This window comes from Seriola aureovittata, chromosome 7 (genome assembly GCF_021018895.1).
Source record: "Seriola aureovittata isolate HTS-2021-v1 ecotype China chromosome 7, ASM2101889v1, whole genome shotgun sequence".
NCBI lineage: Eukaryota > Metazoa > Chordata > Actinopteri > Carangiformes > Carangidae > Seriola > Seriola aureovittata.
Genome location: NC_079370.1, coordinates 17,143,283 through 17,157,149, shown reverse-complemented (window position 1 = coordinate 17,157,149; position 13,867 = coordinate 17,143,283). Strand labels below are relative to the sequence as shown.

Genomic DNA, 13,867 nt, shown 5'->3' with positions numbered 1-13,867 from the left:
TTGAAGTGAAATCTAAAATGTATATCTACATGACCTACATCCGTTTCTATCACAAAGTAATCACAATATGATAGTGGTTAGTGTTTCGCAGCCGCAGGCCTAGCTGTAAAGTGTACACGACCATCTTGTGCTCTGGCACGTCAGACGGATTGAAAGGCAGAGTCCTTTACTGCCAATGAAGAACTGGCACGCTGCAGGAGCAGGTGAAATAAGTGTGGAGAGGAGAAGAGAGAGAACAGAGAGTGGGGACAGAGGGCAGCAGAGATCTTCCATGGCCCGTGGAGGGAGACAGACAAGGGGGAGGGATGATGAATAGAAATACAGAGGGGAAAGTGTTGTAAGGGGTCAAAGAGTGGAATTTATGTTTTGAGTGGCTAAGCTCTGATCCTGGTTAAACCTTGTGTTGGGTTTGTGTGTGTGTGTGTGTGTGTGTGTTTTCATAGGAGTGCCTGTTTTATTAAAGTTGGAGTGCTGATTCAAGAGCATCATCCTATTAGCATATTTATAAGCACTGTCCAATCAGTTCGCCTTCTTTCCACTGCATCAAGTCTCAATTACAATATTTCTATCTCTCTTTCTTCCTCCTCCTGCTCTCTCTCCTTCGCTATCCTGCTCACACACACACACACACACACACACACACACACACACACACACACACACACACACACACACACACACACCAATACCAACAACCCCTCCCTCTCTTGTTCTGCCTGTTAGTGAACGGAGCAGGTTTTTTTTTTCGGTTTTTTTTGCAGTGTTGTCACAACAGCTTATACCAGAAACACATTGGAGGACACACACTTGGCTCACACATGCACACACCTACTTTGAGTATCTTGCACACTCATTCCTACCTTTGCTGACACTCACACACAGTTTCTCTCTCTCACACACACACACATATATACATGCCTACCTACTTACCCGCACACACACTCACTCTCTGGCTTACGTACATACTTTCTCACTCTACAGTCTCTTTGGTGCACTCATTTCGACTGCTCAACGATTGCACTGCATGTACTGTATATATATGTGTGTGTGTGTGTGTGTGTGTGTGTGCAGCAGTGTGTGTGTGTTTAAGGTTGGAAATTATGTTCCAGCTGCTCTTCCGCTGCTGGAGAAGAAAGCTTTCAGACTGAACAACACACAGCTGACTGACTTCAAAACGGATTTACCGCATCAATCTTTTTTTTCAAGACACTGCAACATCATTTTCTCTTCATAATCTTTTTCCCATCCTGCCTGACTTCTTTGCATCAGAGCTTTTTTGTGTTCTTGCCTTTTTTTTTTTTTCTCAATCTCACCCTTCAGGTCTCTGTCACTTTATGTCTCTCTCTGACATCAGACACCTGCTCTGACCTGGTTAACTCCTGCAGACTCAGAGCATTGTGGGAAAGCTTTGGAGGATGTGAGGCTCCACTTCTCCCTGGGGTTTCTCCGCTTTCTCTCTTCATCCCGCTCCCTTTATATCTTCTCTTTTCCCTTTCTAATTCACAATTTTTTTTCAATTCTGTCTTTCTTTTTTGATCTCTCCCTGTCTCCTTTTCCTCCTCTCTACATCCTTCTTTCCTCTCCTTTTTCCCTCCTGCGTCGGTCACTCTCATCTACCTCTACCTCCCGCTCACTATGCTCCATTTCTCTACGCCCCTCTTTGCCCTACATTTTCATCTCTTTCTTCAGTGATGCTAGTCTCTTCTTTTTCTCATCCGTCTTGCCATCTCCTTTAGACAACATTGTGGATTTACAGAGCAAATGACCTTTCTTGGAAAATAGTTCTTTGATGTAATTACATGGAGTCTTACTTTGGCAACAAGGGCTGTCAGTGCTATTTTGTAACCTGCGACCTGAGATTTATGACTGCAAGAAGCTGCCTTCTTTGAATTTCACTTCAAGGATTGATTAATTGGATCAGCAGCTGCACGCAGAAGACCTGAATTTGATATTTTGTGTGGATTTATTGGACCGCAGGATGGCCTAATGGGTAGAGAAATCATCCCCCAACTACAGGCTTGAATGTCTGTTTTGTGAAGCTTACACTCCGCTGAAGTGTCCTTGAGCAACTGAATCCTCGCCACCCATAAGGGCTCAGTCTCCCAGAAGTGAAGCAGCAAAAAAAAAAAAAAAGGACCTGCCTTACAGGGATCATCATCTATCACATTGCACAATGGTAAAGGAAAGATATTTTGATGGGATAAAGGTCATGAGATAAATCGGGACAGATTGATTACTAAAACCTGGACCCCAAGCCACTTCCACAAGTCACAAAGTAATTTGATGTTTCAACAAGATGTAGAGGAGCGAGGTGCAGTCTTGTGATCGGTTTGGATTCCTGCACCAGATTCTGTATGTGCAGGTTTTTTTTTTTAGTATATGCAAAGAGCAAAAGAAGGCCTAACCTTCAGCTCAAGTTTGATTTGTATCATTTCTACAGGCTGGACCATTGTGAGGAGCTGAGTCAGACCTTTTATCTCAGTGTTATTTAAAGGTGAAAACATTTGGAGCATCACTATCAGCTGGACTTGGACCCTGATGATAGATGTCGAGTGGAGCGGCTGCTAGAGCATAGATAGTCACGGACTGGTATTCTCTCCTCCTGTCGGGTTACTTGCTGTGTCACCACATTTTACAGTACAAAGGATATTTGACATCTTCTGTTTCCTCTTAGTGGGCTCTCTGCTTTACTGGAGTCACTTACAGCCTTGGGACACTGGCTTTGATTGATTTTTTTTTTCTGTTGCATTTCCTGTGGCTGTCTTGTGGCTAAACGTTGCACAATGGATATTATCATCCCTGAGACCAATGACAGTCCAGGTACCAGCACAGCAAATCCCACTTTCTAAGTTTTTGGATATCTTTTCTTGTTCATCCCCAACTTATTGAAATTTACATACAAGCAATTTTCCATAGTTGCAACAAACCAGATCAGGAGCCAGTCTTAGTCCTTGGCTCTATGCTGTTTTTGGGGCCCAGCAGTTTTGTCTGGGCCCTGTGGCCAGACCTGGGATTGCCCACCCTACAGAACAAATGGAGAACAGCGGCTGCATCCCTCTCTGCTGGAGCAAGGGGGCTTGCATCTACGCACAGCACCCCCTACCAAGTATGTACTAACCAGGACATCAATACAAACATGCCACATACAAACTGAATTCAAAGTTCAGCACTAGAAAATAGACAAAGGTGTGGATGAATATGTTGTTGTTTACTGTCATGATTTCTCATGTTTGTTCACCATGTCCCATTATGTCTGGAAACATCTTCTTTCACTGCTACAGCTACAGTTTTTGTCAGTTGGTTCCTTACTTAGTTTACCTGAGTTATATTTTCTGCTTCATGAAGTCTGAATCAGACTCTGGGGTGTGGGAGAGGTTTTGATCATGACTCAGAATGCACTAAAAAACTCCTTGTTTCTGTCCTGTCTGTCATTACTTATGAGAGACATGGTCCAGTTACAGTCACGACTAATAATGTTCATAACCGTCTGTGAGTGCGTAACTTGTCTATCCATGGGACACCATGTATACAACTCTTGATTTGATGTCAAAGAGCAGTGTGGGGAAGAAACCATACTGAAGCCTTTAAGCCTTAAGCTTTCATCTGAAAAAACCAACTGAATTCTTATCAGTTCATTTGCCAGGGTTACAGTTATAATGAGCTCTATGTTGGAGAGTAAGAGTGTGTTGGGAAGTGGTGGCTATAAGTCATCCTGGAAGCTTTGATGTCACTGGAACAGCTCAGATCACACACACACACACACACACACACACACACACACACACACACACACACACACACACACACTTACTTGTTCCTTGCTTTGTATTTATATGGAAGTGGCATTAGGACCAGCATTGTGTAGTCACATAGTATATCACATATGTGTCTAGATATACAACCAGTGTTTAGACTTCAAGCCTTTTCTTCTGAGTCCCCTGGTATAGATAATGCGCATCCTTGGCACAGAAGACAGTAGAGAGAGAGAGTCAGAGAGAGGAGTAGTGTGGGAGAGGGAGAGGGAGAGGGGGAGGGCAGAGGAAATTGTTTGAGGACGAGAGAAAGATGAGAGGGAGGAAGGAAGAGAGGTGGTTCAATAGGACAGAAGGATCAAATGGAGATGTGAAGGCAGGAACTAAAAGGTCTGTGAGCATGTGAGATGAGCGACAGGAGGAGATTAAGAAAGGGAGAGAAGGAAAGAGTTGTAGATGAAGAGAGAGATGCAGAAAGGAGAGAAAGTAGGAGATTTGGGATGTGGGGGAGAGAAAGAGGGGACAAGATGCAAGCTTTGGAAAGAAAGATGTGAAGGGAGGGATAAAAAAAGTGAGGAACAAGAGAAAGAGATGGTGAAAAACACGGAGGCCTAGGCTCCCCCAGGATTGTGCTAACCCCAGTAACCCAGATACCAGTTAGACGAGGAGATAAACCGTCCTTCTGTTACTGCTACGGGACAGAGCTCAACTCCAGCCTTCTGTGGTTTGACAAGCTGAGTGTCAGTCAGTGGAGCCCCACTGAGAGAGAGGGGGTGGTGGTCCTGGCAGCCGCCTGCTCCCCTCCTGGCTGCCTGCATGGCCTAGTTGATTTGATTCCTCTCCTTGTGAGGCTGAGGGCATGAAAGTGGGGATTTGCTGCAGTTATGTCGAGTAGAAATTGGTGCAATGAGAAATGGTTTCATTTGTCTGGTGTTGTGTAATGGACCTATATTTAAAACAGTAATTAATGTGCCTTTAGATTCATATATTATGGTGCCCTAAATGTGATTTTGCAATGCATACAGTTGGGTAAAGGATAAGGAATATAATGTGGCATAATGCAGAAGAATGCAGTGCTGTTTAGCAGCCAACTTCACAGACCCAGGTGTGGGAGCTTTCCCTGCTGGATGTTATCAAAGAACTAAAAAACTGCCTGAAATCTTTGATCCGCTCAAGAAGTTGTGTTTAGGAATATAGCTTTATGTCCTTTATGCTTTTTTTTAATGTTTTTAGCCAAACCCAACAGACTTTCCAGTCAATGTCAGATAAAATTAAGCAAAACAACGTACGTCCAATAAGATATTAATCTAACCTACAGTTACATAATATAGATTCCATAGCATACTAGTGGGTAGCTTTTGTGATTTTGGGCCATATGTACACAAACACAAACTCTTGAGAAATGCTACTGAGGAACAGCTAAACACACTTTTACTGCATGTCCTAGGTATGTGTGATATAACAGTATTTACAGCATAAAGTAGCTGTACGAGTGCACTTAAATGTACTGTAGGTATGCTGCCTTCTCTAATAGGATTTCATTAAGCTGTATGTAGTATGTAGGTTAAAGTTATGTGTTTGTGATTTTGCTGCACTATTTTGTTTTGTGTCAGTGTATGCAGTGTTGTGTTACAATATTAGAGTGCTTAATATCTAATCTGATTACTGAGTGAGTGAGCAGTAGCAGATGGCTGCCTGTGGTTTGTGACTGTGGTAGCTCCTCTGGCGAAACTGCTTCTATTTTAAAAATGAGTTGCAGTCAAAGTAATGTCCCCAATACATTTTTTAACATGCCCCTCTGAGAGGAGGCATGAAAGCTAGAGCTAGCGCTGTTAAAACAACCGGGGCAATTGTATCACAACATGTGTACATTCTGGACAGGGTTTTCCACAGAGCATATTTTGATGACTTTATCATTAACCCCAAATTGTACAGCGAACACTGGTGTACTCCTTAAAAGAATTGCAGTGAGTTAGTTTTTTAGGCAACATAATTTTTAGTATGTGTGGTTGATGTTTTTCAGTTACATTTTCTACAAGAAACAACAAAATATCCACCGAACACAAAACCTGGCAGCAGAAGCACCAAGGACAGTAGGATGTGATGCTGAAACAACAACACAACATGGTCAGGGTTTGGGTTTTTGAGATCAGATGTAGTTAGTTTTGGGCATAATGTGATATATAAGTGATTATTTTTGGAATACTTCATCAAAATAAAATAATCTGCTGTGCACCATATTGTATTAAGATATTAGATTAATCAGAAAATGAATCTGTGTATGTTTTTTTTTTAGCATAGTCATTAGAAATAAAAAAAACTCATACTGGGCCAGAAGCTTGGGCATTTTTGGAATAATGTTATCCAATAGATTATTGCGCCTTTACAGCAAAGACAGTGCAAACAACAGTACTGAAGTCATTCATAGTTCAAACTTCCTTCCCTTTAAATGCAGCACTGATCTTCACTAAGATCGTTCAAAACCTAAAAGAAATGCACATTATAATGCAAGGTGAAGGTCGGAAAGCCTTGGAACTTGAAGCACTCCCAGCAAATACACACAGCCAGGCTCGTTCGTTCTGTTTCAATTTTCAAGGTGTTTATGATGGTGATAGGTTTCATCAGATAGAGAGTCAGTCGTTATTGTGAAAATAAGATGATGTAGTGGTATTGTTAATGGACTTATAGTAGCAGCACACAATTTAGGGATTGTGACAAGCCACTTTATAATCCAGTAATGTCATAGCCAAAGTACTGTAGTATCATTTTAATTGGATGATGATAGTAATTCTCTAAGAGGGACATTTGTAATTTGATCTGCACTTGTCTGTTGTATTAAAGCCTTGAATGAGGGTCTGTTGGGTCTATGGCCATGTCTGTGACCATTACACACTGACTTCTAATCATCAAATCTTCAGTATGAGCTCACTTTCACACATAAGATAAAAACAAATCATTAGTTAATTCTACGGATTCTGCAAAGTATACATGCATCTCAATCAGAGATTACGGAGAACAACAATAACATGCGACTGATTCATAAAACAATGAAACAATAGTAACAAAAAGGTTTATAACAATAAGAAAAGTGTGATAATATGGATGTGATGAGGAAACAAGCATGACAGTAAAGACTAAATGAGAAAACTAGCACAATGTCTCTGCAGGCGTCTGTAGATGTAATAATGTGTATCGGACTTATGCACACACCCATAGTTTTATACACACACAGTACTGATATAGCAAGTTCTTACAGGAGAATGCTGAGTCAAGTTATTAGATGCATAATGTCCTGCTTTACACTTCTGTTGCAGTCCTTGTGCGCACACACACACACATACACACACACACGCGCATACACACGCACATGGCATGTACTTTACTTGCTGTCTTTGAAGAGGCAACTGTAGGTCAAGCTGTTAAAAGTGCTGAGCCAACTTTCCCTAGATCAGTCTCCATATTTCTGCCTGTTTCTTTCTTCCTTTTTTCCTCAGTATGAAGTGTTCTGGCCGTGACCTGAGCATAAAACAGAAAAATGCTGAATGTAGTGATGTGATGTTAAAAAAAGATGATTTTTTTTGCTTGCTGCAGTAAAGTATTGAAACAACCTGGGGTGACAGTAACTGTCAGTCGTGTTTATTGTCTCTATATTTGGTGGATACAATAAATCATCCAGTAAAAATAAACAGATCTTAGAGTGTTGAATAACCTGGTAGACGATGATGCAGATCACAATTTTATAGGTCATGGTTTATAGGACAGGTATTTTGGAAAGTTATTTGTTGTCGATAACATCCACCATACTGGAAATGAGCCATTAAATTATTCTCAGATTCATTTTACTTTTGTCACCACATAACAGCCAGAATTCACAGTCAGCTGAAACCAGTCACTGAGGTGATGATGACTCAACAAAGCCTGCTGGGATATCCAGGAAGTCACAGTGTGACACAGGAAGCTGCAGAGTGTGTGTCTTGCACAAGGAAAAGATGTGTGAAGATGAAACTACAGCAGAAGTGAACTGTAGATAAACAACTTCGAAAAAAAGCATAAATAGGTGAAAAGGAGGCAAAGAAAACGGGAAGAATTTGTCGCAGGATGGTTTTTGCCTGTGATTTTCTTAGTTCTGGTTTGCATTTTTTTAAGTTCTGCAGCATTTTTAGAGATCCTCGATTCTGCCTGATCGGTATCAGGGCAGATATTGACCAGCTGGGTATCGGCCAGACTTTACAGATTAACATTAAATACTGTATATTTGTCAGTGTCACTATGAAATCGGTTACATTTGTCACAGCACCACAGCAATGACTTTCTCATGTTAACGTGACATAAAAATTAATTTAGATTTGAGAAACAGAGACAGCTCTCTGAGTTGAGAAATTGGAATCTGTATCAAGAGAGAAAAAGTCAGATCAGGGCATCCTTATTTGGAAAGGCTTCTGTAACATGAGCCAGAGCCACTCCCAGTGTGTCCAGAACAATTTAGCAGTCTTCCCACAGCAGACCTTAGTGTGTCTTGCCAGATTTTAGGAACCACCAGATTGCAGCCGAGCAGCCGCACAGGCAGGGAGGGGTAAATGTGCTTCAGAAAGACTAAAGTATGGCTTGTACCTGTTGGCCCCTGCACTGCAGGTAGGACTGAATGATCAGGCTGGGTGACTGGAGTCTGTGTGAGTGGCTTGCTGTTAAACCTATTGCTTGACCACACTGACTTCCTGGGTGATAAAGCAGTTGGCCTGCCAGTCTGACCTCAGTGTTGACCACTGTTTGAGGATTTATTTATTGAAACTCACCTGATTTATGTTGCACTGTGAGTCCATTAAGTCCATCTAAAAAGACCTTGCATCAGTATTTTGCTGGTTTATATTGACTCATTTACCGACTGAATGACTGACTGACCCCTCCTCATGCTCACACACAAGCTCAGTCATTATCATGCAGTATATGCAAGTGTGCATGTTTCCCCGCTCTCGTATGACAGTTATTTGTTGTCTGAGTGTTGCTGTGTTGTCACAGTCTTATTATCTCTTTTCCACCTGGATTTGTTGTGCATGAGTTCTCTTTTACATCTTTACAATTATTAATGTAACCTGTTTCGTGTCATGAAAAATGTGTAAAGTGCAGCATGATTGACAGGCTGGTGTTTGAGTGGGTGTTTTACTGTTTCAGTAGTCAGACGAAAGTTTTTTTTACAAACCATAATCACCTTCTTTTTTTTTTTTTTTAAACATGTCCGTCCCCCCATCTTTTCTGTGTAAGGCTCCCCTCGCAAAATACGAGTAAACCAAGGATTCACGTTTTGACCTGTCTTCTGTTTATCCCTCTCTCTTTTTCAGAATATGACGGCAAGTTAGCCCCAGCAGGAGCATTTGAGTCAGGCATGGCGTCGTCTTCCTACTTGGAGCCCAACCTTAATCACTCCGCAGCGGGTGGTTGTGGGGTTAAATCCCGGTCCGGGATGCCTGGTGGTCCTGGTGTTGGTACCGGGAGCTCTGCTGGAGGCCTTGAGCGGCCCCCAGGCTCCATGGACCGGGTTCTCAAGATCTTCCATTACTTTGAGACAAATAGTGAACCATGTACCTGGGCTAGTAATATCAGGCATGGAGATGCTACAGATGTCAGGGTAAGACACACAAACATTCCTTACTTTTCTATGCCTTCATCTTCATTAAGTCCTTGCCTCTCACTTTCTCCTTTATTTACCGTTGATTTAACAGGGTGTTATCCAGAAGATAGCAGAGATCCATAAACTGCGCTGTGTGTCATCTCTGGGCCTCCGTCTCACCCATCTGCACTCTGATGCTCTCCATTGGTTACACCCTGATTTGGGTGTGTCTCACGTCAGAGAGAAATATGAGAAACAGCACCCCCAGGAGGAGTGGAGGTAGAACTGCATTCAGTGTTTTACACTCGCTGTCTGCTCCCACGCCCTATTTCTTCCCTTGTCTCACGAGGAGTGTTTATGTGTATGCATAGACAGTGTGCTCAAATCAGTGAGCAGGTCTGGATGTTGCAGTCCCACTTGTGGTTGATTATGATATTAGGTAGCTGTGGGTTCATACTTCTAGGTTATCAGGAGGGTTCCTTCCTCCTCAGAGGAGAACACAAAGCAGATCATTACAATGAACATGTCATCTTTACAAATGGCCTATTCCACTGTACAGAAGCTACACTTGTTTAAGCTACAAACCTGCCAACCAACAGTATTTTACTAAGCCCATCTTACAAGTTACAGCTACATAACATATGGTCCCAATGAAATCATTTTATACTTTCAATAAAGCAAAGTCCAAGACCTGAAACACGCTGTATACAAGCAGTAAAAAATATTACAAGCAAGTATTTAATATTGAGTTCCCCCCTTTACTGTGGCCCCTGTCTTGATTTTCTTGAGATTTAAAAGTCCTTATATGACATGTTTCATCCATATCTGGAAAATACAAGGAGTTAATAGCAAAAATGATTAAAGGGTTTATGGCATTTACCTAAATTCATCTGGTCAAGGTGACGTCATTGCACAAGCACATAAGCCTGTATGCAATGAGCAGTTCTTTAAATTATGATTGTTCAGCCTTACTCAAGACATTTATTTGATGCAGTTGCCTAATCTGCTTTTCTGTAGGAAAGAATATTCATTGGTTCTTTGTGCTGCTCGTGATTTGAAAGCAGCTCTGTCCATTTTCAATATACAGTCTAACTGTGCCGGCACTTAGCCATACCTAGTTGATATTGTTAACAGCTCTTCTTACAATTCAGTCCATTGTCCTGCATTTAATGTGTTACACCCAAAGTCATTAAAATTGAAATGAATTCAAAATGAACCAGTTGTTCACACCACTAACATGCAGCAGAGCAGCTCTGCCAGTTGTTGCAGCTCTGCCTCGGAGGGCGGTGGAGCTGCGAGCCCACAGGAGCTTCTGCCTCTGCCAAGCTATTGTTAGAACAGCAGCAGTAGCCCAGGGGATGGACTGACTCTATCTCACTCCTCTCTCACTCCCTCGCGTGCTTTCTCATTCTGTCTCGTGCACTCGCAGTCACTCCTTTCCGCTTTGATCTTTCTCCCCATCCCTTTTTCTCTTATCTCTCGCATCTGTGTCTTCTTTTTCTTCTTATCCAGCTCTCTCTTTTCTCTCAAACATGCATCATTTTCTCTCTTCTCACACTCTTTTTGGTTCATTCATTATAGAACGGGGATGTTTTATTCATTGTGTCCTCAACCTTGATTTCCTTTGTTATCTAACTACAGGCTGTAGCATCACAGCAGCTCAGCGCACTACTCTCCTGACCCATTTCTCTCAGCTGTAGTCACTGCAATATGTCAGTCATAAAATAATATGCGACTATAAACAATGATGGCCCATCTGGATACTTCCTGTGACACAGCTAACTGGCAAGTGTAACAGCAGGAATCTCATTATGCTTTATGGCATTACAAGGTTATCACGTTCAGTTAGTTCACTGTCAGCAAAATATGAAACCACGTCTCAATGTGCCACCCGACAGTAACATAGTGAGTAGAAAGGGAATCTTTCAACTTTAAGCTCCTGTGTTGGCAGCCAGCCATCCCACTGAAGTGACTTTGAGCAAGACACAGAATGTGCCAGATCCATGGATCCTCTTTTGTCGCTGACACATACTTTAACCTCTCTGTGACGATGGCGCAAGAGACATTTTGCTCAATAAGGCACATCTGTGTTTGCTGCAGCTGTGTCATCGCACAAAAATAACATCCTTTTGATGATATACAATATATTTATACATTATGTCTGAATTAGGTGTGTGACTTATCTGATCAGGAACTATTACTGTAAATGCCATTAGATCGGTAGGACCACTACAAACCTTTTCTTCAACATTTACTGTGCTCCACCGACACTGTGAAATGCCACAATTCTGCGGATATTGTGTGTATCGACTCGTGTAACCATGTCAGTTTTCCGACCAAGCTAAGTCGTTTGCATTGGCCAGTTAGAGGCAAAAATCAATTTGACATTTTTGAGAAAGCTGTATCCAACCTGAAGGAAAGTGTTAAAAAAAATGCCAATTTGTTGTTCAGTAAACAGCACTTGGTCACTTGCATAAATAATGCCCCAGGTTCTTCAGACCAACACATACTAGGTTTCTAACGAAAAAAAAAAAAGATGGGTTTTTGACAGCTGAGGTTGTCGTGTCTTTCATTTCTTCTACACCTCAAACTGTGCCAGAGTGTGGGCTTTAATATGCACTGAGGTCTGTGTATGCGTCAGCTGTATGTATGAGTAAGCACACTCCTTCTGTTTTTATGCCTCAGATGGGCATTGAATTTGGATGCTGCGGGTTATTTCATTATGCGTGCTTGTGTATGTGTAGATGTGCGTGTGCGTGTAAGAGAATACTGTGTGGTTATTCATCCAAACTGTCTCTGTCATTCTCAGGTATGAGTTGCGGATGCGGTACCTTCCTAAAGGTTACCTCAGCCATTTCTCTGAAGACAAACCCTCTCTCAACTACCTCTATCACCAGGTAAGACAACATGAGGAAAAGAGGTGATAGAAAAGGTTCCTCCTTGAGAAATACCACTAAATAAAAAAAACAAAAACATTTTGTTTATCATGATATGTATTATTTTCTTGAACCTGTCTCTTCTGTATATCATCTGCTCTGTCACTTCCTCCATCACTTTTACATCTATCAAGGCAGGAATACCTTGAGACAGATACCTCACTGATATCCTTCACTCCGCTCTTACATGGGAACACTACACAAGACAACACATTTTACATTTAATGCATTTAAGTTTCAGTAAATTTTATCTGTACAGTACTGTTATAAAATGTTGGGCTTCTACAATGTGTTTCTCCAGGTAAAGAGTGATTACATGCAACATATAGCTGATCAGGTGGATCAAGATGTTGCTTTGAAACTGGGCTGTTTGGAAATTAGGTAAGAAAAACACAGACACACACACACAAAAACACACACACACACACACACACACACACACACACACACACAATTGTTCCTATGCCACAATAATGACAAAAATTAATCTTATTATCGTTTAATCCTGTTTGTACAACGTATATCTCCTTCTCTCTGTGAATTATTCAGGAGGTTCTTCAGAGAGATGCCAGGCAACGCCCTGGATAAGAAATCCAACTACGAACTACTAGAGTAAGATTGATATAATTTGGTCCACGCTGTAAATCATATTATTATTATTTAAATTTAATGTATTTTAAAGAAATTGTGTGAAAGTAAACTTCAGCTACTCAAACATAAATGTTATGATGCTGTCTGTCTTTTTAGGAAAGATGTTGGTTTGAGAAGGTTCTTCCCCAAAAGCCTGCTGGACTCTCTCAAGGTGAGGTTAAACCACTCTTAATGAAGAAACAGGGTCAGTGCTTTTTATCTCTCTATCTGGTCAGGGCCTTCCATTTTATGGTTTAAGTTGTCTGATAAAAGAAGTGACAGTGGCAGAAATTTCTCTGGGAATCCTAGTCCTGCTTAGTCGGCTGGATGAGCCAATAGCTATTTGACTGAGCGACCGGCCGACTGGCAGGAAGACCAACATGATGACTGAATGGATCTCTGGCTGAATGTCTGATTATCTGATTGTCTGGAATTAAGTTAAACCTCCTGTTGTCACTCACCCTGTCAGTTGTCTGTTGTGCATCTTTTGGCTCTGAACCAACCTTCTTCCAGAAAGACTTAATGCTTTCTTCCTTCTCCCCACTCTCTGTCAGGCAAAGACTCTTCGTAAGCAGATCCAGCAGACCTTTAAGCAGTTTGCTAACCTCAACGATGAACAGAGCATCCACAAGTTCTTTGAGATACTCTCCCCCATCTACCGCTTCGACAAGGAGTGCTTCAAATGTGCTTTAGGGGTAGGGCGACACTTAATTCATAGAGATAATGTAGCATGTAAAGATGAATAGAAAGAAGCTCATTCATGCAATTTCAGTACTGTAAAATATATTCAAAGTCTTGAGGGTGGGAGGTTGGAGCCAGTTTAGCATGCACAGGCTAGAAAAGATGCAGAGTGGAGTTTCATCTTTAATTTAAACGGCTTGACACAACGATACAAGGAGAGGTTTGCAAATGCAGTTTTTGCATTTGTTCCACATTCACGCTCA

The 13,867-nt window shown here is 41.6% G+C and overlaps 1 protein-coding gene across 14 annotated transcripts in view; it reads left to right on the top strand.

Annotated features, from left to right (window-relative positions):
• LOC130171781 (focal adhesion kinase 1-like) overlaps nucleotides 1–13,867 on the top strand; it is a 63,439-nt gene that overhangs the window by 11,329 nt on the left and 38,243 nt on the right. For 4 of the 14 annotated variants that reach the window (XM_056379932.1, XM_056379929.1, XM_056379930.1 and 1 more), the window contains exons 1-8: nucleotides 1,388–3,106; nucleotides 9,089–9,375; nucleotides 9,470–9,636; nucleotides 12,167–12,254; nucleotides 12,595–12,674; nucleotides 12,843–12,905; nucleotides 13,041–13,095; nucleotides 13,478–13,618. In XM_056379932.1, coding sequence (XP_056235907.1) covers nucleotides 3,034–3,106; nucleotides 9,089–9,375; nucleotides 9,470–9,636; nucleotides 12,167–12,254; nucleotides 12,595–12,674; nucleotides 12,843–12,905; nucleotides 13,041–13,095; nucleotides 13,478–13,618 — 954 coding nt within the window. In that variant the 5' untranslated portion in view covers nucleotides 1,388–3,033. Of the gene's footprint in view, nucleotides 1–1,074; nucleotides 3,107–9,088; nucleotides 9,376–9,469; nucleotides 9,637–12,166; nucleotides 12,255–12,594; nucleotides 12,675–12,842; nucleotides 12,906–13,040; nucleotides 13,096–13,477; nucleotides 13,619–13,867 lie in introns of those variants that run through there. The other 10 variants (XM_056379934.1, XM_056379935.1, XM_056379927.1 and 7 more) reach the window with 5 other exon arrangements.